Genomic DNA, 27,568 nt, shown 5'->3' with positions numbered 1-27,568 from the left:
TCTTAAGAGTCAAATTTTATGACCAAGTCTGTCCTGCCCCAAACCAAAAAAGTCTGGTTTCATTACTTCAGAGTTGCATCTTGTTTAACTAAAGCCTGATCAACACTTTATTCACCTGACTAGTTCTCTTAATATCTTTTAGCAGTTTCCACAAAATACCTTAAAGGACAAAGGCTTGCTGAGAGAGATGACAATAAAAGGTTTGTATGGTGCTCTGACTGAAATTTCAAAAGGAATCCTGAAACTGTTTTGAGGAATGGAAACATTCCTTGAACACCTTCCAGGGTAACTGCTTTGAATGAAAAAGCACTTATTTGGACAAAAAACTGTGGTACGTTTGTTAAACATTTAACTTAAGATGTTATAATTACTCTTTTTTAATATGCCTTAAACATAGGTCTGACATTTATTGTACAAATCTATAACACAGCAAAATCTTTCTCAATTGTAGAATCAATCCCAACACTTAATATGGAGAATATTTGAAAGACTATGTGCTTGAGAGATTTCATAGCCCATATGGCCATATTGTAAAACTTGCAAGGAATTTTAACAATGTTTTCTTAAACACTATATAACACTGTAAAAGAATAATGTTCCTTATATTTAACAAGTCTATCTTTATAGGTGTAACATAAAATTAAACCAGCTTCACAAAATTAATATATTTATAAATAAAATTTTAATAGTAACAAAAACTAAAGTGAATCAACCTAACTTTTAAAATCTTTTAAATTATTGAAATCACATATTGAAGAAAGGGGCTCCTCTCATAATTCTTATAAAGGATTTAATTCAATAATGTAGGAAATAAACTAGTATTTATTAAGTATCTGTACTGGGAGGTAGTATAGTGAATGGTTAAGAATATGAGCTTTTGAAACCCAGATGTTATTCCAAGGCAATCAAGCAGCATGAAATGGGGAAGTACAGGAAATTTAAGTGTAAAGGCCTACCATCTTGTCCTGGATTTGCCATATACTATGTATCTGAATCTTAATAAAGCACATGAGAAGTGGAAAGCAGAGACTAAATGGGGAAGATTTAAAAAGTGACAGATAAGAAGTAGGCAGTGTCCCCAAACCAGGGACTTGTAACCCATATTACAGTATGGACTCTGACCAAAAGAAAGAAAGGCAGGAAGACCTGTTAAGAGGCTGCTGCTGGAGTACAGGGGAGGGATGATGACAGCCTACAGCCAAGATAGTGGGGTTGGAGAGAAGCAAATGATCAAAGAGAAGTGACCGCATGAATCAGAGAAAGTGTTGCAAAACCGGAAGAGCCTGGGCTTTGGAGAACAACACATCTAGGTTAGAATCCGGACCATACTACTTACCAGTGCACAAAACTACTTCATTTCCTTGAGTTTTAGTTTCTCTGTAAGCAAAATTTGGATAGTACCACTTAAAGGTGGGACTTCATCAAATGGTGTCTGGAACTTTGGTAAGTGATACTGAATATCACAAGTAAGTGACATATGATAATATTATTTCTGTGGTAGGCAGGATTGCAAGATGGCTCCCCAAATTCCCACTCCTGGTGCACATGCTCTGCATAATGCCCTCTCCTGGAGCATGGGCAGGACTGGTGAATATGATGGGATAGCATTCTCATGAATATGTAATATAGCAAAAGGGATGTTTTGGGGGGTGCATAGTCTAGGAATTGAACCTGGGTCTCCTGCATGAAAGGCGGGCATCCTAACCACCGAACTACCTGTGCACCCTAGCAAAAGGGATTTTGCAGCTATTACTGATGTCCCTAATGAGTTGAATTTGAGTCAATTAAAAGGGAGATAATTCTGAGTGGGCCTCAACTATCAGGTGAGCCATCAAGAGACAAGCGGCCACTGCAGACACTTTCCTGCTGGCCTTGATGAAACAAATTGCTATGAGTCCAACAACTGCAAGGAACTGAATGCTGCCAGCTGCCAACAACTCTCACTCCTTGGAAGTCTGGTCTACCGAACAGTGAGATAATTATTGGATGTTGTTTTAAACTGCTAAGTTTGTGATAATTTGTTATGCTGCAATAGACAAGACATCTACTAAGAGCTCTTTTCTATTCCCTCTACATTTTTCAAACTAGAAGTTATGGCTCCCCAAAAAGTCAATGCAAGCTTTTTTTTTCTTAATGGAAGCTTTTTTAAAAATAGAAATTGTGGTGGAAGAGGACAGGGTGAAATCATTTGACCCACATTAGACAAAGAATACAGCAGCAAGGCCTTTATTTTAAAAATTATTGATTTCAGTAGTAAAGGTCCATTTTTAGTATTCTTTTGTTGAACCCAGTCCTGTTTAAAGATGTTACAAAAGTGAATTTTGGGTGCCGCATCTCCTTTATAATCATTTAATAGCAGCTTCATATCCCCGAATACTTCTAAGTGTTCTAATTAAAGCTCCCTCTTTTTGAATCCCACTTTATTAGACACAAGATTCAATGGAATAGCCTTTTACACACACACACAAGTTCATGTAAGTTTTATATTTGGCTGTTTCAGAAAAAGATTAAGATGTTTTCCCCAGATAATTTCCTATATGTCCTTCTCCGTGTGCATCTTACTATACCAAGTGGGATTTTGAAGTTTGAAGCTAACATTTTTTTTTAATAAAATGGTGGCTTCAGATCATATATGCTAATTACTTCATCTGGTGCTGAAGAGAGAAAATCTAGCTGTAATGGACTGAAAATTTGTCAGCCTTCCACGTAGAGCCTTCCCAAGGGATTTTCAAGGGACATTCTATTTACAATTTTCACCTTATGCAACTTAACTATCACATAAGATGCAACTCCAGACTGTGGACCTAAAGTTTTTTTTTTTTTTTTATTCACAGAGCTGCTTTATTACAGGCAAAGGATACACCCCAGCAACAGGAGAGGGCTATAATTGAAAGGGATGAAAAGATAAAGAAAATGTGGTATATCCATGGACTGGAATATTATTCAGCCATAAAAGGGATAAAGGTCTGGTATATGCTACCACATGGATGAACCTTGAAAACATTACGCTGAGTGAAATAAGCCAGCCACACGAGGACAAATATTATGATTCCACTTATGTAAAGCTTCTAGAATAAGCAAATTCATAGAGACAGAAAGTAGATGAGAGGTTACTAGGGGCTGGGAGGAGGAGGGGAAATGGGGAGTTATTGCTTAATGGGTACACAATTCCTGTTTTGGTGGTGAGAATGGTTTTGATAATGGGTGGTGGGGGTCATAGCATCACATTGTAAATGTGAGAGAAATGTAATGTGAGAGAACAACAACCTTCTCATTTCTTTAAGCCACTGAATTAATTACTGGGTTTCTTTGTTGCCACTCTAGCTTTAGCTTACCCAATGAAGCAACTGGCACCTAGAACTGGGGTGCTTCTGTAAAACATGTGTGTGTGTGTGTGTGTGTGTGTGTGTGCCCACACACATGTGAACAGCAAGAAACAAGCAAACAGTTTTCGTTTTATTTCTTTTTCTGATTAGATGCAAATGTTCCAAGAAATGATCATGATGATGAATATGCAAATATGTGATGATATTGTGAATCACTGATTATATATGTAGAAGGGAATGATCAAAATAGGAATGTTTGCATTTGTTAGGTGTTTTTTTGATACTTAAAAAAATAAAATTAAAAAATTAAAAAAAAAACCAAGCAAAGAGATATTGCAGGATGGAGAACTAGAGATCATTTTCATGGCATGACAGAATATCCGACACATCCCAGAGGGGCATTTACAAGAGCCAAAGGGCAGACCATGTGTGCTCCCAGAAGCAACTAGAAAGTGCCAGAATGGTGGTGTGTGTTGGCTATTAGTGACAGGAGCTGCTTTTCCACAGCCACTGTCAATTCCCCCACCCTCGAGGCTGCATATCCCAGCTACTTCAAGGTGCACGCCTCCCAGACTGTGGACCTAAAGTTTTAATCTCAAACTTAGGGGTAAAAAATTTTCTAGGGCACAGACATTTTTTCTAAATGAGTAGCTTTCAGCCAGTACACAAATAGTAGATAATCTCTCTATATACAAAACATTTTCACGTGCTTCCAAATGCAAGGCCAGTAATTCCCTCTAGACTTTCTCAGGCAAGAAAATATACAAAATAGCAAGTGAATCAAGTGGTTATATCTGGAATAAAAGTGACTCCATTTTAATGTAATAAAATGTCAATATTCTGAAAGCATGGATACTTAATTGTTAGTAGCAAATTACCTGCAACAAACCATATTTAATGTGACAACTCAAAATGTTCTAATTTTACAACCTAAAACCACCTCTTAGGTTAGTCACAATAGCAAGACCTTTCAAAGAGCAACTCAGTGCTCTTTGTAAAGTAGTCATGCTTAACTTATGGGGCATCACAGAACTCTGAGAATCTCATGAAAACTTCCTTCCAAGTCCATCCATTGATACTTGAATTCCTAGAACTCCCCAGCATGAGACCAGTATACACTTGAAATTGTCTGTCCTTGCCTCTCAGACACTGTCCTCTCTCAGGTCTCTCCTTCAACACAACTGTTCCTTCTTCAGTGCCTTAAACCTAAGTATTCTGAGATTCTGCGCTGGGCTCATTACCCTTTTATCTATTCACATATCTCATTTAGTGCACATGAACACCCAACTTCTAATTCTAGTTCCAGCTGTTCTACTGAATTCTAGGAATTGCATTTCCAGCACTTTCTAGCAATTCCTACCTAGATGATGATTGTACCAACAAAGTTTATGGAATGCTAACTAATGTGACAAGCCAGAGGTTCTCAAACATTCTTGGTTCAAGGTACCTACGTGACTTTTCATGTGCTTTTTATCACAGCAGTGACAGAAAACTCAATTTTGCAAAGATAAGACATTACTGAGAGGAATGTAACATGCTACAATGTTGAAACTGTCAACTCCTTCAAGCTAATAGTTCATGAGGTACCTGACAGACGTTAAGTTCACCCTGTTTCCCTCAAAACTGAAAAAAATCCAGTGGTCCTGTGAGTTTGGTATGGTACCCCAGTGGGTCTTGCCATACTTGAGGCCCTTACTTTGACATGTACGACCTTGTTTAACCCTTAACAACCCTATGAGGCAGATCTATCATTTACCTCCAATTTAGAGACAGAGAAGTCACGTAACTTGTCTTTACAGCACAAAGCTTGTAAGTGGTAAAGCCAGGATTTGAATCCAAGTGGCTTGGTTACGGAGCCCTTACCCTCAACCACTTAAACAGGCTGAATCTTTTGATACTTTACCTCCAAATCTAAACCTAACTTATTTTCTCCAAAATCTAGCTATTCTCACCTTCTCTATTTCTATCACAGTCCTGGCCACAGAATTTAGGCAGAAAGGGCCCATAGAAGTGAGTATTCAGCTTTTTCACCAGTTGGTTCTCCAGCCTTGGCTCACTATAGGCTTACCTTGGCAACACTGCTCCTGAAGCATTCTTTTCTGTCTCTGGGTAGACTTTTCCCCTGACTTTAAGGTAGTTTATTTTAATACTAAAACAACATTCTGTAAACATGCTTCTATATTCTGGTGTAGCTTTATCCTTTTGGATGGCCTAATCCCTCTTTCACAAGACAGAACACTGAATAATAGAAGAGAATAACCAAGAAACCTGGGTTTCTTCAATTACCATATTTATCAGCACATAAGATGTTCAGATTTATAAGATTTATCTTCGTTTTATGAGGGGTTTTTTTTTAGAAAACAAATGAAATATTTTTCATCATACATTTACTGAAAATGATTTGAAATGGTTTTGCAGGGGAAAATATATATTGTGTTTGCTGTACCCAGTAGCTTTCAGCTGCTTTTGTTTTTCCAATAAGTTATTTTCTGTAGTCATGGCAGACCAAAATATTGATGGCTGGCTCTGTTACCATGTTCTCCTACAAAGTTTATAACATGAAATTTGAATCTAGTTAAGATGATAAATTAATTTAAATCTAAAATGCTGGGGAAATAACCCAAATCTCTCTGATCAGGGGTCCAACACTTGTTCTTTCTCTATTAAGAAAACTACTGACCTCTAATCACCACAGCAGAATGAGTAATGTGGGAAGTTTTCGTTCCCACTCTAAACACAGGAATACCAGCATGGTAGTTCGGAGCTGTTATGTACCCCAGAAAAGGCAATGTCCTTTTAATCCTTTCTTGTGGGTGCCGACCTAGTGTGGGTGGGATTTTTGGTTAGGTTATTTCAATTGAGTGGTGACCCAGCCCATTCAAGGTGGGTCTTAATTCTTTATTGGAGTCATATGAGAGGATGAAAGAGAGGAAAACCCCTGGAGAGAGAGCCATTGAAATGAGAACACAGGAGAGAAGGACCAGCAGACATCACCATATGTCTTCCCTTGAGACAGATGAATCCTGGATGTAGCAGACTGTCCTCAGAGAAGGTATCTTCTTTTTGATGCCTTAATTTGGACATTTTCATGGCCTTAGAATTGTACATTTGTAAATGAATAAATCCGCATTGAAAAAGCCAACTTATTTCTGGTATATTGCATTCTGACAGCTTTAGCAAACCGAAATAGTCAGATACAGCAGAAAATTTTTTTAAATCTGTAAATCAGTTTGAAACTAAGTTAAAGGAAATCCTTAGATGTCAGGAACCAGAGGAAACTCAAGGAATAGTGAGTGGGACCTGATGCTAAGGAGATCAGTGAGAAATCAAGACAGACCTGGGCCTTAACATAGAAACTTAAAGCTTTAATGCTAGGTCATGAATTCTTAGGGAACAGAGTTGAACCTCAGTTATCTATATAAAGCTAAGTTAATAGCATGCTTGATCTCATATAGGAACCACAAAAATTCTACCCCAATCCAGCATCAGGTCATGAGGGTGAAAAGTTAACACTGAGAAACTGGAAATCAAGTTGGCATGCACATGTCTATGTTCTAAGGGTCCATCAATCTTACTAATTTTCTCATAGAACCAGTTTCTGGTTTTGTTGATTTTCACAACTGTTTTCATATTCTCAGTTTCATTTATTTCTGCTCTAATCTTCATTATTTCTTTCGTTTTGCTTGCTTTGGGATTAGTTTGCTGCTCTTTCTCAACTTCTTCCAAATGGACAGTTAATTCCTCAATTTTTGCCCTTTCTTGTTTTTTGATATAGGCATTTAGGGCAATAAATGTCCCCCTCAGCACTGCCTTTGCTGCATCCCATAAGTTTTGATATGTTGTGTTTTCATTTTCATTTGGCTTGAGATATTTACTGATTTCTCTTTTATTTCTTCCTTGACTCACTGGTCGTTTAAGAGTGTGTTGTTGAGCCTACACATATTTGTGAATTTTCTGGCACTCTGCCTATTATTCATTTCCAACTTCATTCCTTTATGATCTGAGAAAGTGTTTTGTATGATTTCAATTTTTTTAAATTTACTGAGACTTGCTTTGTGACCCAGTATATGGTCTGTCCTTGAGAATGATCCATGAGCTCTTGAGAAAAAGGTGTATCCTGCTGTTGTGGGTTGTAATGTTCTATAAATGTCTGTTAAGTCTAGCTCATTTATTGTATTATTCAAATTCTCTGTTTCTTTATTGAGCCTCTGTCTAGATGTTCTGTCCATTGATGAGCCTGTGGAAGTGAAGTCTCTGACTATTATGGTAGATGTATGTATTTCTCTTTTCAGTGTTTGCCTCATGTAGTTTGGAGCATTCTGACTTGGTGCATAAATATTTATGATTGTTATGTCTTCTTGTTGAATTGTTTCTTTTATTAATACATAGTGTCCTTCTTTGTCTCTTTTAACTGTTTTACATTTGAAGTCTGATTTGTTGGATATTAACAGGAGAATGTACTCCTGCTCTTTTCTGATTGTTATTTGCATGAAATATCTTTTCCCAACCTTGAACTTTCAACCTATGTTTATCCTTGGGTCTAAGATGTGTTTCCTGTAGACAGCATATAGATGGGTCCTGTTTTTTAAACCATTCTGCCAGTCTATGTCTTTTGATTGGGGAGTTTAATCCATTAACATTTAGTGTTATTATTGTACAGGTAGCACTTTCTTCTACCATTTTGCCTTTTGGATGTTATATGTCATATCTAATTTTTCTTCTCTTTGCCTTTATTGATAGTCTTCCTTTCTACACTCTTCTCCACATCTCTCTCTTCTGTCTTTTCATATCTGCCTCTAGTGCTCCCTTTAGTATTTCTTGCAGAGCCAGTCTCTTGGTCACAAATTCTCTGTGATTTTTTTGTCTGAAAATGTTTTAATCTCTCCCTCATTTCTGAAGGACAATTTTGCTGGATATGGAATTCTTGGTTGGCAGTTTTTCTTTTAGTAATTTAAATATATCTTCCCACTGTCTTCTCGCCTCCTTGCTTTCTGCTGAGAAATCTACGCATAGTCTTATTGGGCTTCCCTTGTATGTGATGGATTGCTTTTCTCTTGCTACTTTCAAGATTCTCTCTTTCTCTTTGACCTCTGACATTCTGACTAGTAAGTGTCTTGGAATACGTCTATTTGGATCTATTCTCTTTGGGGTATGCTGTACTTCTTGGATCTGTAATTTTAAGTCTTTCATAAGAGTTGGGAAATTTTCATTGATAATTTCCTCCACTCCATTAGTTTTTCTCCTCCTTTTCCCTTCTCTTCTCCTTCTGGGACACCCACAACATGTATACTCGTGCACTTCATAATGTCATTCAGTTCCCTGAGTCCCTGCTCATATTTTTCCATTTTTTTCCCTATATTTTCCTTTGCTTGTTGGATTTCAGATGTTCCGTCCTCCAGGTCACTAATTCTATCTTCTGCCTCTCGAAATCTAACATTGTAGGTTTCCATTTTTTTCCTCTCTTCTACTGTGCCTTTCATTCTCATAAGTTCTGTGATTTGTTTTTTCAGACTTTCAGTTTCTTCTTTTTGTTCATTCCTTGCCTTCTTTATATCCTCCCTCAATTCATTGATTTGGCTTTTGATGAGGCTTTCCATGTCTGTTCATACATTCTGAATTAACTATTTCAACTCCTGTATCTCATCTGAATTGTTGGTTTATTCCTTTGACTGGGCCATATCTTCAATTTTCCTAGTGTGATTTGTTTTGCTGGCATCTAGGTATTTAATTTCCTTAATTAGTTTATTCTGGAGATTATTTTCATTTCTTTTACTTAGGGTTTTCTTGCTGGATGAATTTGTTGTCTGTTCTCTGACATTCAGTTCCGCTTTTTCCAGGCCACTAGCTTAGGTTTTGTTTAACAGAGGAGAATTTTTCAGTTTTCGTTTTCATGTTTCTTGCCCTGCCTTTATGGTGCCTTTTCCCCCCACCCTTTAGGAGGGTCTACTTAGGTATTATAGACCCCAGCCAGATTTTCCCAGACCAAACTGGCCCCCTGTCAAGGAGGAAAGAGACACCTGCATCGGCTTTTCCTGAGGGTGAGACCCAGCAGGTTGAAGACTTTCCTGTGAAGTCTCTGAACTCTGTTTTTCTTATCCTGCCCAGTATGTGGTGCTTGTCTGCCTGCAGGTCCCATCAGCATAAGATGATGTGGTACCTTTAACTTTGGTAGATTCTCCCTGCTGGGGGCTGGTGGAGAGAGAGGAGAGATTGTAGGCTGGTTTTAATGGCTTCAAATTACCAAGCCCTGGGTCTGAATTCCTTGAGGGAGAATTCCACCTGAGTTGGGCCTCACCCCTCCCCTGGCGAAGGCACAGGCTCCAGACAAGCTCTCAAAAGAAGCTTATTTCTGTCTATGCCTGGGGCAGTTGCAGCTTGAGAAGCCCTACTGCTGTATCCAAGGGCAGCGAAGCCTCTGTAGAAACACAGTCATAAAAACCTGTTTCTTTTTTCCATCAGCCCTGCCCCCTTAGTGCCGGGGCAAAAATCAGCCACCTCCACTTTTGACCAGGTTCACCTGAGCTGGGGGCCTATTTTCAGTATCCAGAATCTGTGAATTAATTCCACACTTGAGGCTTAGTTGAGCTCAGCTCCTGCTGCTGGTGAAGTCCCTTTCCTTTCCCCTCTGGGAAGCAGCCTGTGGGGGAGGGGTGCCGGCTGCCGCGGCTTGGGTAACTCACGGTTCTGGGGGCGCTCGTAGCCAGTCCAGCTGGTCCAGACTGGGGTACGCTGTGTGTCAGGTCACTGACGTGGCCCCAGGAGCTGTTCTGTACTGTTCCTGGTTATTTAGTAGGTGTTCTGGAGGATGAACTAAACCTCACACCTTGCTAAGCCACCATCTTGGCTCCTCCCTCTCATATCTATGGTCTAATTCACATTCACCTTAGCTGAGGTGGTAAGGTGATCTTAAACCAGGAAACTGACATAAAAACAGGTCAGAAATGTAAAAAAAATCCATATGGTTCGTGATAGAGGCAAACCTAAAACCATTTTGTAGAGAACTCCCATAATGCTGGGCACTAAGAGGACATCCAGAGTAAACAACCTTTGCTGAAGTGTGATTTATAATTAAAAATTATAAATTTTTAATTATAAATTACACTAAAAGGAAATATTATGAGGAAGTGTCAACAAAAGCAACAAACAGAAGAACTTGTACTTCAAAAACTAGAAATACTGAATCAAAACAAAAAATGACTTTAAAATAAATGTTTATTCAATTTCCGGTGTCTGCCCATGCAAAAAAAATAATAAATAAATAAAAATAAAAATAAATAAATATGCTTAAAATGTTCAAATAGACAAGGTAATAATAAAACCAGTGGACAATAGCTGGACAAAGTTAAAAACACTTGAAAAATAAAAATAAACACATGGTCATTAAAATAAAAAATTCATTTCAATTGTCTATATAAAACCGAACAGAATTAGACAGCAAATTAGAAGACAGAAAGGACCAAATGAGAAGGCCAAATTGCTAGTAAGAGAGAGAACAAAGGGAATGAGAGAAAAGGACTTACTTGAAAACAAAAACAAAAAACTAACAATTGTAAAAGACAACTTGAGTGTCCAGGATGAAGGAAGACAGCCTCATGCAACACAAATAAAAACACATTCCACATCTGTACAAACTGCAGTGAAACCAAAGAAAATAAAGATATAGTCTGAACTACTACCAACTTACATACATGCAAACACACATGAGAAGGGAATTAAACTGATAGTGAATTTCTCGTCAGCAGTGATAAATGTCAGTCACTGGCATAAAATCTTCAAAGTGCCCACAGAAATAACTGTCAACTTAAAACTTTTTTTCCTTTTCTGTAATGCCTTCATGGGGGGAAATAAGGACATTTTAAGAACATGGAAAGAGCTTATTATTCACAGACCCTTCCTGAAAGAAACTTGTCCAACAAGAAAGAACATGAATCCAGAAGGATGAAGTGGGCTACACTATGAACAACAACAAAAAAGATAGTAGATATGTTGGTAAATCTGTGTATCAAAATTTTGAAAATATTTTGAGGTGGAATTAAACACAAAGTAGAACTAAAATATATAATAAAAATAAGTGGAAGATGGGGAAGGAAGGTAGTAAAACCGGATACGGTAATCTAAAGTCGTTATATTGTCCAGGATGGAGAGTGGAAAGGCAGATTGACTTCAGACTTTGTTATATACGATGCTCCATGTTAAAAATTTAAGAGTAATACCCGGATACACACACCCTCAATCTCCTTGTGTTTTTAAGCCAGCAGTGGGGCAGGATGGGCTGGAGCACAGAGATATGGGAACTGTGGAGCAAGTGAAGAGCGTCACCAGGGCCAGGCCTGAGCTCCAGCCAACTACACCTTGCACTGGGACAGGTTCCTCTCCAGTGATTGAGAAGTCACACCCCTCACTGCTGTAACCTCAAGATGTCAGAGACAGGGTGGAAATGTTCATGTGTTTTAGGACAGCACTGTGTCATTTATTAAAAAACAACAGTATACTCCCCCACTACGTGAGACATTACTCCCAGGGTGTAAGTCTCCCAGGTAATGTAAGACATTACTCTCAGGGATGAGCCTGGCCCTGGCTTTGTGGGATTAAGAATACCTTCTTGACCAAAAGGGGGAAAAGAAATGAAACAATATAAAGTTTCAGTGGCTAAGAGATACCACACAGAGTTGTGAAGCCATTCCGGAGGTTATGCATGCCTCAAACTGCCATAGTATTCAAGCTTCAACCAAAAGTATCCCTGAAAACCCTAAACAATATCCTGGTCTTTCTCTAAGACTCTATAAATGTTTTACTTAGTAAGTTTATTTTTTCAGAAATGTAAGTCCTCCAGATTGTTCCTATACCAGATAAGCCCTGAAATCCACAGGTACCAGTCTCTCCAAGAACATCAACCAATTTCAGTTCCTCTACTCCATAAGGCTGACACCCCTTTCCAGCAAGAAGAAGCTAAATGGTCATTGTCCAAAGATCCCTGAAGATCGAGAGAATGCTCAAATGACAGGGAAGAGGTATAACTGAGAAATTAGGATTTAACAAATTATGACTACTGACTCATTATTTAGATAGTTCTTTTTAGTCTAGTGTATTAGAATAGGCAGAAAGAAATACCTGAAATTGTTGAACTGTAATCTAGTAGCCTTGTTTTTGATAATGATTATATAACTATGTAGCTTTTATCATGTGACCATGAGATTGTAAAAACCTGTGACAGATACTCCCTTTATCCCGTGTATGGGTAGATGAGTAATAAAATAAAGACATACATGAAAAAAAATAGGTTGAAATATGGGGAAAAATACCCCTATGTAAACTATGGACAACAGTTATAGTACTACTTTAGTAATATTTAATCAATTGTAACAAATGTAACTAATGTTAAAAAAACAGAATTACAAGAAAGTGTTATCATCAATGGTTACAAATTTTCTACACCAATGCATGTATTGGTGACGGGGTGGTATAAGGAAATCCTGTATTTTATGCATGATTGTTTTGTAAACACAACTTCTCTAATAAAAAATTTAAAAACAAAAACAAAACAAACAAAAAATTTAAGAGTAATCATGAAAAAAAAGTAGAAGTAGATTGTATGGATTTCAAACAGCAGGGGAAAAGGGATAAAAAAGAAAACTATACAAACAGTAGGGGAGAAAAGAAGAAAGAAGCAATGCTAAATCATGGCAATAGCAAACAACAAATGACAACAAATAGCAAACAACAACAGATTAAATTGACGTAATGAAAGGTAAGCTAACTGACAAGATGCAATACACACAGATAATCCAGTTATTTGCTACCTACCAGAGACATATTTAAAACAAAATGACACAGAAAGATTGAAGATGATAGGTTAGAAAAATATATACTGGCAAATCTAAATAAAAAAAACTGGTATGGCAAGAATAAAACCAAACAAAATATAATTTAAAGCAAAATGTGTTAATAGCAATAAAGAAATTTTGTACCTATGAACTTTTACCAAAAGAGAAGTATCATGAACTTTTATGTACCTAACACAGACTCATAGCATACAAAGCTAAACTGTCAGAAAAGGAAAAATTGTCAAGTTCATTTCACAGTGGGAGATTTTAATATATTTCTCTGAAAATATATAGATTAAGCAGACAAAAAGTGAGGAAGATTGTAGAACACTTGAACAGTACATCTGAAGCCTAATTAAGAGATGAAAAAATTGAGTACATTCTAGGCCATAACGGAAATCTCAGCAATATCTGCCAACAAAGAGAAATATTTCAGCTCACATTCTCTGAACACAAAATAATTACTTTAGAAATTAACAACTGAAGTTTAAATTTGCAACCTTTATCTTTGGAACAAACAAACAAAAACAATTCATGGTTAGGGAGGAAATTAAGTAGAACTATTTAGAACCCCATATTAAAATCATCAGAGTTGCCAAAAGGGCACTGAGCAGGTAACTTAAAGTCATTTATATGAATTTATGAGGAAGCAACTGTTAAAAGTGAAACAATCTCTACTGTGATATTTTGTGTTATGTTCCTTGTGTGACAAATTTTAAAATTCTATTACCTTTCTAGTTTCTTTAGCCTCTGGATGCCACAGTTGGGAACTATCCTTCTGAAAGTGTGGCACCTAGAAAAGAATATAGCTTTTTTGGCTGTGAACTACCCAGTAGAAATTAGAACGGTTCTATTACTTACTCTGTTTTGCTATCAGTGCTTCTTAGCCTTGGATGTGCATCAGATTCACCTGCGGAGTTTTTAAAATAATAAAAAACCAAAACCAAAACCAAAAAAACCAGATGCATGGGCCTCACCTCAGACCTAAAGAATCAGAACCTCAGAGAACAGGGCCCAGGCAAAGATACTTATCTTTTTAAACTCCATAGGAAATTTTTAAACATACGTAAGGTTTAAAAGCATAATATGTGCTTAACACATATTTGTTGGAAAAATAAATGATTAGATTTAGAGCATGACTACTTCAATTTTTATTTTAGATAGCTATGATTAAATGTTGATTCCTAATATGGTTTTGCTATAAATATTGATTCCTAATATGGTTTTGCTATAAACTAAAATTAATTTTGCACTAGCAATTGCTAGCCATAAGAGGGAATTATAGATGAGTAAGTCCCAACTCTTGAGGAAACTATAATTTTATCTTCTTAAGTATCCAGGTTCAAAACTTTAAGGGTTACCCTTTATACATTCCTATTTCTGCCTTTCAGATCCAAGTCCAGTTGCCAGACCTTATCAATTTTTCCTTCGGTCTTTCTGGAATCTCCTCAACTTTATTTCTATCAAGTTTTTATTATTGATCTTCTGGAATATCACAACCTCCTAGGTGGTCTGTCATAAGCCTCTCCAAGGTACAATCCACTTTGAACAGCTCTATAATTTAATTCTTAAACTATGAGGTAGATCATATGTAATCCCTGCACTCAAAACCCAAAGTGTCCACTGCTAAATCCCTTATCTTGGCACTTAAGATTCTCTACAATTTGATCCCAGTCTGCCTTTTCATTACCGTTTTCACTCACCCTCATTCCTCTGCCAAATACTTACAAATGATTACCAAGGACACTGTGGAATTGAATGCATTAATAGTATAATTATAATAATTAATAGTATTAAGGTGACTAAAACAATCACTACACTTAAAGAGCACAGCCTTTAATAGGGCAAATGGGATATGTACAAAGATAATTGCACTATAAGGAAGAAAATAAGTACAAAAAGAGAGACAGCAAGGTGTTATGGGGTTCTGAAGTTACTTCAGACTTGGGAGAAGTTTTAGAAGAGATGCCATTTGATTATGTCTTGAAGGGAAGTCAGAGCTTCAATGTGAGGAGAAAGTCACTGCAAAAAATGAGCAAAGTAATGGAAGTAAGAATGTATGGGAAATAAGTTTGGTAATTTACATTATATGTAAAGCAGACTAATAAAAAGTAGAGCTGAAAAGAGAGGTTTAGGGCTAAATCATGGGTAATAATGTTTGGCCAAGGCTCTGGACTTTGACATTTACTCATTCAACAAGTATTTTCAAGAGGCCAAACTGGGCTAAGCAATAGAGATAGAGTTGAGAGCAAGAAAGGTAAGATTATGGTCCTTTGGGAGCTTGCAGCCTAACATAAGGGCAGTAAGGATCCACTGGAGGTGGCAAAAAGAGGACTATAATCATCAAAGTGATACTTGAAGACCAGACTGCCATCAATGTGTAAGATTAACTGCATGAGGTAAGTAACAGAAAGGAGGCCTTTTGTTTCATTAAGTAAGAGAGTGATGAGGCCCAAGAGAATAGCAGTGGTAATGAGGAGATACAGGCTTACAAGTTACAGAGGAAAAAAAAGTTACCATAATGTGAACATCATAGGTAACAACTTTCAACATGTTACTGCCCATTGAGGAAGAATATCAGGCTTAATACTTGAGTGCAAATAGTTGGGAGGCAACCAGGGAAGAGGGAAATGTAAAAGTAATCCATGAGGTTGGAAAAAAATCTGCACATTTGTGGGCTTTGGGGGTGGGAACGGACTGGGAAGGGGTATGAGAGTGCTTGTACAGCATTATTGTGACAGTAATGTCTATATCTTGACAGCAGTTTGGGTCATACAGGTGTATGCATTTATCAAAACTCATCAAATGGTGTACTTAAGATCTGTACATTCCATCATGAAAACGAAACATAGCCAAAAACCTAAAAACAAACATTGAACTCATGTAAATGATATGAGAGCTGAAGAGTTTAGGGGTGAAGTGTATGACACATGCAACTTACTTTGAATTACATTTAAAAAGATGGACTGATGATAGAGGGATAGACACGATAAAGCAAGTATGACAAAATATTACTTGTAGAATCTCAGGGGAAAATATATGGTGTTCCACTGTACAATTCTTTCAATCCTTTTAGTTTGAAAATATTCATAATGAAATGTTGAGAAAAATGATTGCAGGTGGCTTTGACTTTGACTGGGAGGGCAGTTGGAATACAGGAGGACATGCAGGTTTGGGGGCCTGAAGGACAAGCTCAATTAGTGACACACTGATTTGAAGTACTCAAGGCAGACAAACAGAAATGTGTATCAGGCAGTTAGAAATACAGGACTACAGTTCAGTTATTTCACAGTAATTAGTTTCCCTAAACATCTCTCTGCCTCCATGCCTTCCACTGAAATTCTTTCTCTTCTTCAAGGCCTGGTTGAAAATGATCACAATACTCTCTCAACTTCAGCACTGTAAGATTAGTTTATAGTATTATCATATATTACTAGAATGGAAATTCCTATGACAAACACAAAATCTAACAGAGAATGTACACTATGGATTCGGTGAAGCAATGTTCAAATAAGTAAGTGAATAAAAACTGACCCAGTATTTGAATACCCAGTTCTTTGTGTTTGCATTGATTCTTGGCTCAAGGTATCATCTGGTTTCCTCCTTTGATATAGTCACTTTCTTAAAAGGCACTCTGCAATGGGGACAATAACTTGCACCTAAGTTGTAGACTAAAATGAAATTCCTGTTCCCAAGTTTTTTTTTTTTTTGCATGGGCAGGCTCCGGAAATCGAACCCGGGTCTGCAGCTCCGCAGGTGAGAATTCTTGCCACCGAGCCACCACTGTACCGCCCTCCCAAGTTTTTAATATATTTGCTTTTCTCTCATATTTTATCTGACATTTCATTTTGCAGAACTATATACAAAGGAAGAGAGAGGTTCTCCTCAGGTGACAAAATTATGATTTTTTTTCTTTCTACTATTCTAAATTCCCAAATATCTACAAAAATAATACACTACTTTGATAAGAGGGAAAAAAGTTTGCTTTTTAAGGGTACTTTTGTATCCTAAAGTACAACTGCTGGAAAATTCCTCAAGTCGTGAGAAATCAAACTGAGGTGACTGATTTCTCATTTCTACATCCCCAAAAGACAGCGCACTCCCTGAGGTCAAGAACTATCTCCTGGTCCTCCTTGCACCTCCTGGCACTATCGCAGCACTGAGGCTGACATAATAAGCACTCAAATGGTGCAAGAACACGTTTGACACTCAAAAGAATACCACAACGTACCCAACACCAGTTAGTGGAAATCCATTAGCATATTCCATTAACCTGACTGACTACCATTCTATTAATTTTGAAAATCTACTTTTCAAAATGACCTCAAAAACAACCCTCTTATCTATCAATTGTCTCCAGACAGATAAGTGTTGCTGAGTCAAAGAAATCGGGATTTTCCCCTTCTATGAATTCTAAGTCCCAGACAGAATTACCCAATGTATTCCTAAACCTTTGCCTGGCACAGTGGGATAAAACTCTACTAAGAAAATTCATGACTAATGAAGATTGCTTACATTCTGTCCCAGACAGACTTGGTCAGTGGTAATATATTATCTTTTATACCATTCTAAAAAGATCCTCCTACTCTGCAAAATTCCCATTGGTTCACCTTAGCTGTTTAACCCCAAGTCTTTTAATCCCCATCATACTTATTATTATTTTACCTTTTCTCCTCTATCTCTTTCTCTGTCCTTCTCTTCTTTTTTCTTTTTCTTCTCACTATGCGCATCTGTATGGAGGCCTGGAAGTGGTGGGGGAGGGGCAGATGCTCCAGTGTATGGGATGCTAGGAGGAGGGCCAGGTGTCCCTGTGACCTCTCCTACTGCTGCAGTAGAAAGTCCTGAACTTCTCTTGGACTTGGAATGTCTCTTCTCTTTATGCTTCTCCTTGTCCTTCTTCTTTTTACTCTTCTTTGATTTCTTTTTCTTCTTGATTTCCCGGTAAGAATCATCTATCACTAACTCCCCAGCCTCCAGCTCCCCACCAGAGGATGAGTCTGATTCTACTAGAATAGGTTCAAGCCCTGAAAGATCAAGGTTAGCACTCTGAGATTCTGGGAACTGGGAGGCATCAGACCCACAGCCTTCAAGGCCAGGAGATGAATGTGGGTCTGAGGACACTTTGTGCTTCTTCCGGGCTGTTTTCAGAAAGCTCTGTAACTCATGTCCTAGGAGTAAAGCACCTTGCTCATCCCGAGCTGATTTCTTAGAGGATTTTTTCACAGTCACTTGTTGAGAGGGGTACTGAAAAGATTCCTCATCAACTGAGCCGCTTCCCTTCTCCTTTGGTGAGAGAATAAGTTTCATCTTTAAACCATCAGGCTCACGAAGGGTCAGTGTCTCTGTGTTCACATACAGCGGTTTCATTTTCTTGGATTTGTGGGAGCCACCATCCTCCACGGATAGTTCCCCACTGCTTCCACTTACTTTCTTCCTGTGGTGTTCCTTTTTACTCTCTGAGTGGCCTGAAGAACTAGAGGATTTCTCCCCTGTCTTTTTGGAGGGCTTAGAGCCTGCTGCCAGTGGGGAAGTGATAGCCTTCAATAGGTCCATGGCTGTATCAGCAGATTGTGGGCTGGACTTTTTCTTTTTCTTCTGTGATGATTCCAAAGACGAAATGTCTGGAAATAGTCAAGGAAGTAATGTGAATATTACCAGTAGCAACTTCCAACATGTTACCTCTCTCACCAAAAGCACCCAACTAACACGAGGCAAAGCTAACAGGAATGATCTGAGGGGAGACCCTTTAACTGACTCCTAATATTCACAGATGATGCCCATGTGTTTCTTGACTTGACAGACTCTGCCTCTGACCCTGGAGACAGTTCTTGCCACTAAAGTTGCTTCTCTTCACTGAGTCTTCACAAATAATGAAAAAAGCACACCCAGAATTATGGATTATAGCTGTAGGATTAAGGACAATTACACTTTAAATTGGATGGTAGACAAGAATATCATTTGTTTCTGTATTTTGGGACAAATCAATTGTGGAAAAGGGTTAGTCTCCTCAGCTATATGCGTACCATAGCTATGAAAAACTGGTCTTGTGAGTCGATATGCACTAGATGAAGAATTAACCCACAGGTGCAGGCCAGAGGGCCCAGGGACTATATATGGCAAAGGGGATACTAGATAACAATGGGCACAAGATAAGTGGATGATTGGGGGGAGAAGGAACCTGGTACCTTGTGTATCACAAATGAAGACTGTTCTTCTATGCTGAATCCTCCAAAATACCAGCCCTCCACCTCTCTCCTCCTTCACACTGGTTTATCGGCACTCAGAACAAGAACCACTGTCCTGTTAAATAGGCCACTGAGTCAGCAACATCTGGATCCCTTTCCCCTACCCCGACTCCAAGAACCAGTGATGTGTTTATCCCACCTGCTGCCCTTTCCCACTCTTACCTCCATAATAGTATTCATCAGAGGAGTGCTTCCTCTTCTTCTTGTGTGTGTCCGTCCCCAAAAAGTAGAGTTCACTATCCTGGAATTAAAGAGGAAGACTAATTGTCCATTGAATAAGATGATGTGGCAAAAGCAATTTGGAACCATTTTTTAACTTCAGAAAACAAAGTAAAACATAAGAAAACAAAAACAGATAAATGTTTTATTTTTCTTTCTAAAACTTCCTTATTCCAAAAAAAAAGAAAAACCAAAACAAAATACAAAAAACCAAAACCAACCAACAAACAAAAACTTCCTTATTCAAATGTTAGGAAATATAATTTTAAAAAGTTTAAAACTTTGCTAATCAAATGTCTAGAAACTTACCTTTAACTTCTTCTTGGAAGAATTTCTGACCTGAGCAGCGATTTCTTCCTCTTCCCTTAAAAAATCTTTGTAAGAACGTTTCTTTTCTCGTTGGCTTCGGCCAGCTGCCAGTCCTATGTCCTCAAAGCTATGATCACCATCAAAGCAATCTGAAAAGCATGGGTTTATTTGGGAAAGGAAATGAGAAAGTCAAGTAATCACCAAATCACCACATACATAATACAGGTCCCTCCATTTCCAAATTGAAATCATGTTTCGATAAGTCCAATGAAATACTGGGCTAGATCCAAGGGGACAAGAATATTTTTTGATGATCTAGCTGCAAATTCAAGAATCGAACCTGAAGAAACAGTGCTTCCACAGTATGCAAAGGCCCAACGTGCATCCTCAGACAAGGTTTCTTAGCTGTGATTTGGCAGGTGGACATGGACTTGCAGAGGTAAGGCTGAAAAGAGTAAGGATTCATGTGCTGTGTTGTTCTGTGGGAGTCCAATATGTGATTCTTATCTCCAGACTCCTGTACACTGGAGCTGGCAAGGACCAAGAGTGCTGCTGGGGATCACCCCAATAAGCTACAGAGACTCATATTTCAGACTCTCATGTTGGAACCCCTTTCCTGGTTTTCATTTCCGTGGGCCCAGCCTGGGGATGATGTGGAGGCTGAGTATCATAATAGCGCTCTGGACCATCACTTGGGAGTCCAGGCTGTGGTGCCCAGTCCTGGTCTCTATGTCCATGGGCTGCAAGGATTGAAGAGGACACCCCCTTTGGAATGCTTCTCAGATTAAGGGGTCATACCTTCTTTCTTCACGGAGTCATCATAAGCCATGGTGGTCCTGCAGGGCCTTTGAGAATGTATCACTGTGTCCAGGCTCCTTCTCGTCTACAGGACCAAGTCTGAGAAACAAAGAAGGAAAACCCTCCTGTAATGTGAAATCACTGTGGAGAAGAAACCTTCCAGATGGAAATGCGTAGTGATCCAAGGGCCGACTGGAAGGGCAGCAAGAAATAAAGGAGTGTCTTGTCACCTCCTCATTCTGCTTGTAAATCTATTGGGGTTGAAATTGCAGGAAGAACACTAGGCTTAATTAGATTTGACTCAGGAATTAAAGTTGAGTTTTGGGGAAGTATATATATTAAAAAAAAATTTCAAAATTATGAGAATTTCTGAAATGCCAATAGGAATGTCAACATTAAGGAAGAGCAAAAATGGACATTACGTTATCAGAGGTATAGGTTCAACCATGGTTACAAAACACACATATAAAGAAGGATGCAGAGGAAGACAGATTACGATAGAGAGAGGAAGACCAAAAAATCCTACCAATTGAATCGGTGACATGCCAAAATTTATTGTATTATAATTTAAATAGAGACGATGGTAATATAATAGGGATATTAAAGATCCTTAGAGCATAATTTTTTCATATGCATTTTGTTGGGTTAAGACTTTGCTCAAATTCATGCAATTATAGAAATAGGTATACTTCTTCTATTAGTTGCCCACATAACAGCTCTCAACACTATCAAATAGCCTTTCTTAAAGCTAGTTTGTCTAGGTGGAAATTAAGAATTATCATTTGTTCACTGGTGATAAAAATTTTATGATTAAGATTTTGACTGATTAGAAGAATTACTGCAATTTAAATGTTCTAAATATTGTACTGGATTTGATAAAATTATAATTTTTTTGGCATTCAAGTTTCTATGTGCATTTTGACTTTGAAGACCATAAAGCTGTAAAGTGACTGTAAGGTAAAGTCCTTCAAATACTTTAAAGATAGGTAATAGTGTCACAAGTCCTGCAGGAAAAGTCTTTGCAGGAAATTTCAAATTCATATACTAAATATATTGAAAATGTTCTCATCCATCAAGTAAAGTTTTAAAAATGATCTGATTGGTCATCTATTTAAATTTCATTTTACCGTCATTACTATTAAGAAATTTTGAAGACTTCAAAGGGACATTACTAATTTCTTCAGGTAGGTGTGGATGATAGTGAAGGAACTTTCTGTGAAAGGATGAATTTGATAACAAGGGGACTTTCATAAGAGTTTTAAAAACCATTTAAAAACAAAAACAAAAGACACTGATTCTAAGATAAAATATGATGCAAGGATAGGTGTAAATTGAAAAAAGGAGAAAATATCAAGAATGACTTACAAGTAATATTAAGAAAATAAATATAAAAAAGCATTTCTCCACTTCTTTAAGAAAAGAAATTAAGAATGGACTTGGGTAAAGTAAAAGAAGCTAGAGTGAAGTGAAGAAATGAAATGAACTAGATTATTTTAACTGCTTAATCAAAGGGCTTTTTCATAGGAAATGGAGGGGATTTAAGGCCAGGTCTCAGGTAAAAATGCTATAAGGTAAGATACATAATGGAACAAAGTCTTTTCATGTTCTAACATTAAGTAGTAAACATTTTCAAAGATAAACTACTGTCTTCCCCTTTCCATCCAAGTGGTGCTGACAAGAAAAAGGATGGGGTGAGGGAGTAAAGGAAATGTCACAGAGTATTCTACCCATTCATTTAAAAATAGTACATCCTCCTACTGGCATCAAAATATTGAGTTTATTAGAAAAATATATAGCTCATGTTAGTCTTCACAGGCTGAGCATGCCAAGAAATACCACAACATAAGACTTTAAGTTAAATGCTTTTCATGCCAAATAGTTTTTGGCAAAGAATTATTTGAGAAATAATGGGGAAAAAACTTAAATTTTCAATACCATAAATGTGGCCATCAATCTGTCAACAATAAAATGCACTTCTACATGCAAGCAAAGGTAGGTCCTGAGACTTATAAGCAGGCCGTCCTCTGGTAACACCAAAACATGACAGAATTGAGCACTCTAACACTCAAAACAGGAATAAGTACCTTGAAGAGGGTATGGAAAAAAAAATACAAAGACTGACTTACTGGACTATGGCAAGGCATTCCAGGTCTCATATTGACTACTTCAAATAATTGTGAAAGGAAATGGAAAATTAGGCACTCTTCAGAGGCACAGACCAATCCTCAACATGTGCTGGTATTAGTGTTATTCATTAGAATTGGGCTTACTACTGCTAAAATTTTCTTTAAAATATTGAAGAGCATTTCATAAATTATAAATAAATAAAAATGAGAGAGATCTCTAGGCAAGTCCAATTCCCAAAAGAACTGGAGCTGCTAAGAGCTTGTCAAGCTAAAATTAAACACAATGGACTACATCACAACTTGGGGAGAGTGATGGGCCCTCAATTTCTAGGTTTTCAAAAATCAGGATATTATTGCAGCTCAGAGGCTAGTTGTGATTGCTGACTTATAAAGATAATATCAGATAAAGGAGTTTCAAGCAATAGTGTGGAACTTGAAAGGCAGAGTTAAGGTAACACATATAAGATCAGATGACTCTGACATTCTTTTTGGGCCTAGAATATTATCCTTGATAAAATCAGAGTTCAGGGATAAGGAGAAGACTATTGGGATTAACAACAATGAGAAACATTAGGTTTAATTTTCACATTAGAAAACAGAGCCATTTAAATTAAATGTTGGCGAATGTAAAACAGATATTTAAACCCATTCTCTTGAATTTCACAAATTTGGATTTGACAGAATTCAATGTTGTCAATTTCAAGAGGTAGGGATAAGTTTTCAATTCTATCTCAGTGTACTAAGGAATAACAGCAAAAGTAAAAGTTCACTAACACTGTTAATGGAAGTAAGAAATATGACATAAAAATGTGTACTTATGAAGTATAAAATTGTAAATGGGTCTTTTGGAACTTTTCTATGGGATATCAAAAAGGGAGGCAGAGCAGTTCTTCCACTTGCAGATAAACAAGTTATGTTCAGAAATAGGCTTTCCAGATTACCAAATTAGGGAAAAAATTCCAGATTAATTAGGGAAAAATTAACAAACTGAATTAAAAAAATTAAAAGTATAGATACTGAACACAAAGTTTCAGAAGGTAATTTTTTGAGGTAACCCAAGCCTCAGAAATCACTAAAAGGTTTCTTCATCCAGAATGTAAATGGATATTGAAAAAGAGGGAACAAAGTAAGTTCCATAAAGCAGGCAGTAAGTGAAATCCACGTCTAGTCCAGGATGAGTGCCTTGTCCAAGGTTCTGTGTTCTTTTCTTCCAGCCCTCCTTTCAGGAACTCAAACTCCCAGTCAAAGCAGGTAAAAGAAGCACATCCAACTGTTGCCAGTTTGTGATTTTTTTTTTTTTGTTACTTCTAGGAGTGAGCAGGTGATGTCTTCTCATATTTGTTGAGGTGTCCTCCAGTATGAGAATACAGCAACTCCGAATTCTTGCCACTCCCTCTCTCCAAGGACCTATCTATGCAGCACTCACAGCCCCTGCCAGCTCTGGAAGCTGCAGAGATCTCGACAGTCTGAGTTGGGGATTGAATCCTCTCACTGCAGGGTAATTTAGTGGAACCACGACCACCGCACAAATTGGCTGACAACACACATTTCCATAAAACCAGCAATATAAATTTTGACAAGCCTTGGCCGATAGTTTTTTTTATTATTTATTCCGCTATGAAGGACTATACTCAGCCACCGATTCAGCCATCAAAAGGAAGATAGGTGTTTCTTTCTTCTGTATAATATAAAATAAAGAGAATCTACAAGTGATAGCTCTGGGGTATAATGGGCCTGTATGGGTCCCACTACAAACCACGTTCTATCTGGGTCGCACGCAAAGAAGACACACAATACCAGGTTATTTATACAAAGAGCCCCCCAGGACCACCATTTGTATGGGCCCCACGAGAAAACCACTGGGATTCTCCCAGTAGTTTTGCAGCAACAGCTAGTACAACGAAGCTATGTGAAGAGGAAAAGAGGAAAACTCCTCGTAGCTTCTCCTGCCAGTCGAAGACTCAGTCCTCCCGCCGCCCGGTACCCGGTGTCCTTTCCCCTTGACAGCCCCAGGAACTGCATTCGGGTTCCTAGTTGCACCCACGATTCGGACCAGTGCGTTCCCGCGTCTCCGGCGGCCTCAAGGCGCCCCCGGGGGCGGGGACGGCCTGAGCAGGGGGAGGGGCAGCTCTCGCCCGCAGGCCCCCGGAGCGGCTGCACGCCCCCTCTCGGTCCCGCAGCTTTCCCGCCTTCCCCGTTTGAACAGCTCCCTCCCGCCTTCCTCCTTCGGCCCGCTTCTGCCCTATCCCAGAGGCGGGCTGCGGCCGCTACTCCAGTCCCCGGTTCGACCCTTGGGCTAGGCCGCGAGGGGCCTGGGGCGTCCCTTGGGCAGTGTCGCGGGCCCAGAGTGGCGGGTGACGGCGGGGCGGGGCCGCTGCCGCCTCCGGATGGGGGCCCAGCCCGGCCTCGTGGGGGCTCCGCTCGCCGCTACCTTCACTCGGCTCGCCCGGATCCCGCCTCTGCGCCGCCGACCACCGCCATCTTGAGAAGGAGAGAAAAGCGCGAGCGGACAGGGAGCCTCAGTCGATCCCAGAGCTCAGACTCCGGCTCGGGTGGGGAAACCCGCTCGAGAAAGAGCGCCGAGCGCATCGAATGAAATGCTGAGTTTGCTGAGCCACGGGATGGGGAAAGGCTCGGCGACTTATATTTATTGGGAACCTGCTCTGTGCTCCCTAGCGAGGCTTGGGCTAGAAGTTTTGTGAACATTATAGCTTTTACTCCTCACTGCGTACTTGTGAGGTACGTTCACAAACAGGCTCGGAGGAATTAAAAGGATAAGTGGCTGACCCACGGGCACACAGGTAGTTGGAGCGGGAGGCAGGTTGCTATCCCAAGTCTACTGATTTTTAATGCAGTGTTCTTTCCAAAAGGCTATGTTGTTTCCTTCAAGATGTTTTTATATAGTAACGCAAACTAATAACAATAGAGCTTATTTGGAATTTGGCATATACATTTGGGTGTTTGGCATTCTGGTGTGAGATGAGAGAACATATCTTTATAGCAAAGCACTGTAAGTAATTTGCATGAAAAACATCTGCATTTCTCTCCATAAATTATTTGCACTTAAAAGCTAAATACGGTCTTCAGAGAGATGAAGAGATGTCACGTTCAGGAGAAAACTGATTTTTTCTGATTTGTTCTTGAGTATTGGGCCAATAAGTAGAAATTACAGTGTGCAGATTTTGGTTTGATATAAAGAAATTATTTTTCTGGAATGGTTCAGTATTGTACTTTATGAGGTAGTGAAGACCCTTTCGCTGGAGGAATTCAAGCAGAAGGTAGTATCCAAGTTACTGCAGAATTGAGAGGTTAGCTATATAGACTGTCTTCTAGAAAGGTGAACCCCATGACATATGTAAAATTATGTGTTTGTGCACATGTGCATTTTCTGTAGTTTAGGCCCCATCAAGATGAGTTACCCCTGCTTCAGTGGACTTTCCACTCTAGAATTGGATAGGTGCTTGGAAATGTTGTAGTCATACTGTTTGCTATCCAGACTTAGAAATTGAGACTGAAAGCAGCAAAGTAATTTGTCTGAGACCACATTGCTAATTATTGATCAAAAAGGACTAGAAGTTTAGTGTTTTTTTTTTTTTTGTCAGCGCATGCTCTGTCCCCTTCTGCAGCTGTGAGATTCTGAGATGGAAGTTGTGGAATTTATTTCTAAAATGTAAATGCAAATAACAAGACTAGTATCATGGTCTCCTTTCCTTCAGCATCCTTTCTGCTTGCTCACCAACAAGCTAGACAATGAATTTCTCCCCCAAATATGGGATTTACATGTCTGGGACACTTTGCCTGACTTTAGGCCTCCTTTCCAGGTGTTTAAGAGCCTTAAGAATTATTTCCCTTTTGTTCGTCAATACTTTGGATGTATTGCTCAGCACATTTTCAGTTGTAAGTGACAGAAACCCAACTCCAAGTAGTTTACTATGAAAGGGGGACTTATTGGCTTGCGTTGTTGAAATGTCCGGTACCTTCAGGGAGGAACTCAAGTTGCCTCTTGACATTTCTCTGTGGTGCTTTCCCTTGAGTTGGTTCCATTCTCAGACTCTAGGTGGTAACTCCCACAACTCGAGGCTTCCTCATCTTTACTTGTAGCAGTGTCCCTCAAGAGGGTGTTTAATTTTTCTCATTTGTTTTCGATGAAGTCCTGGGATTGACTCTTACAGTGTGAGTTGGATCATGTGTCCAAACAGGAACCAATCACCATGAGCAAAGGCATGGGATAGCTGATTGGCTAAGGTTAAGTTACATTCTCACCCCCTGTGGTGGAGAGGCGCTGTATGTAGCCAAGAACAGCATGTTCTTCCACTACATCCATTTCTATGGGTGTGTACCCATTATAAGGATTTTTTGATGAGGTTACTTCAGTGAAGGGTAGTGATTTCAGTCAGGATGGGTCTTAATTCTAATTACTGGAGTTCTTTATAAGAGAATGAAATTCAGATGGAAGAGAAAGCCATAGAGGGAATAGCCAGAAGTGGTTATCAGTGTAATCCTGAAGGGAAGGGAGAGGCCAGGAGAGTCAGCCATGTGCACTGCAGTGTGACAGAGAAGCCAAGGACTGAAAATCGCCAGCAACCAGCCCCAGAATGCCAGTCTTTGAGAAGAAAGCCTCATCTTGATGCTACTTGGACTTGAACTTCTTTTATTCTCAAAATGAGCTAATAAATCCCCATTAAGCTCACCCATTGCATGGTATTTGCTTGAGCAGCCAA

At 38.8% G+C, this 27,568-nt stretch overlaps 1 protein-coding gene across 3 annotated transcripts in view; it reads right to left on the bottom strand.

Annotated features, from left to right (window-relative positions):
* Positions 1-25,366, bottom strand: part of HMGXB4 (HMG-box containing 4) — a 37,434-nt gene extending 12,068 nt beyond the window's left edge. Inside the window, exons 1-5 of one of the 3 annotated variants that reach the window (XM_077168657.1) lie at positions 25,279-25,366; positions 20,722-20,820; positions 19,924-20,072; positions 19,558-19,636; positions 17,816-18,771 (exon numbers count right to left, since the gene is read on the bottom strand). In XM_077168657.1, the coding sequence (XP_077024772.1) occupies positions 17,816-18,771; positions 19,558-19,636; positions 19,924-20,072; positions 20,722-20,752 (1,215 nt within the window). In that variant the 5' untranslated portion in view covers positions 20,753-20,820; positions 25,279-25,366. Of the gene's footprint in view, positions 1-17,815; positions 18,772-19,335; positions 19,451-19,557; positions 19,637-19,923; positions 20,073-20,721; positions 20,821-25,278 lie in introns of those variants that run through there. The other 2 variants (XM_077168659.1, XM_077168658.1) reach the window with 2 other exon arrangements.
* Positions 25,367-27,568: the final 2,202 nt, after the last annotated feature.

This window comes from Tamandua tetradactyla, chromosome 7 (assembly GCF_023851605.1).
Source record: "Tamandua tetradactyla isolate mTamTet1 chromosome 7, mTamTet1.pri, whole genome shotgun sequence".
Classification (NCBI taxonomy): Eukaryota; Metazoa; Chordata; class Mammalia; order Pilosa; family Myrmecophagidae; genus Tamandua; species Tamandua tetradactyla.
This window is presented reverse-complemented; position numbering and strand designations above follow the sequence as displayed.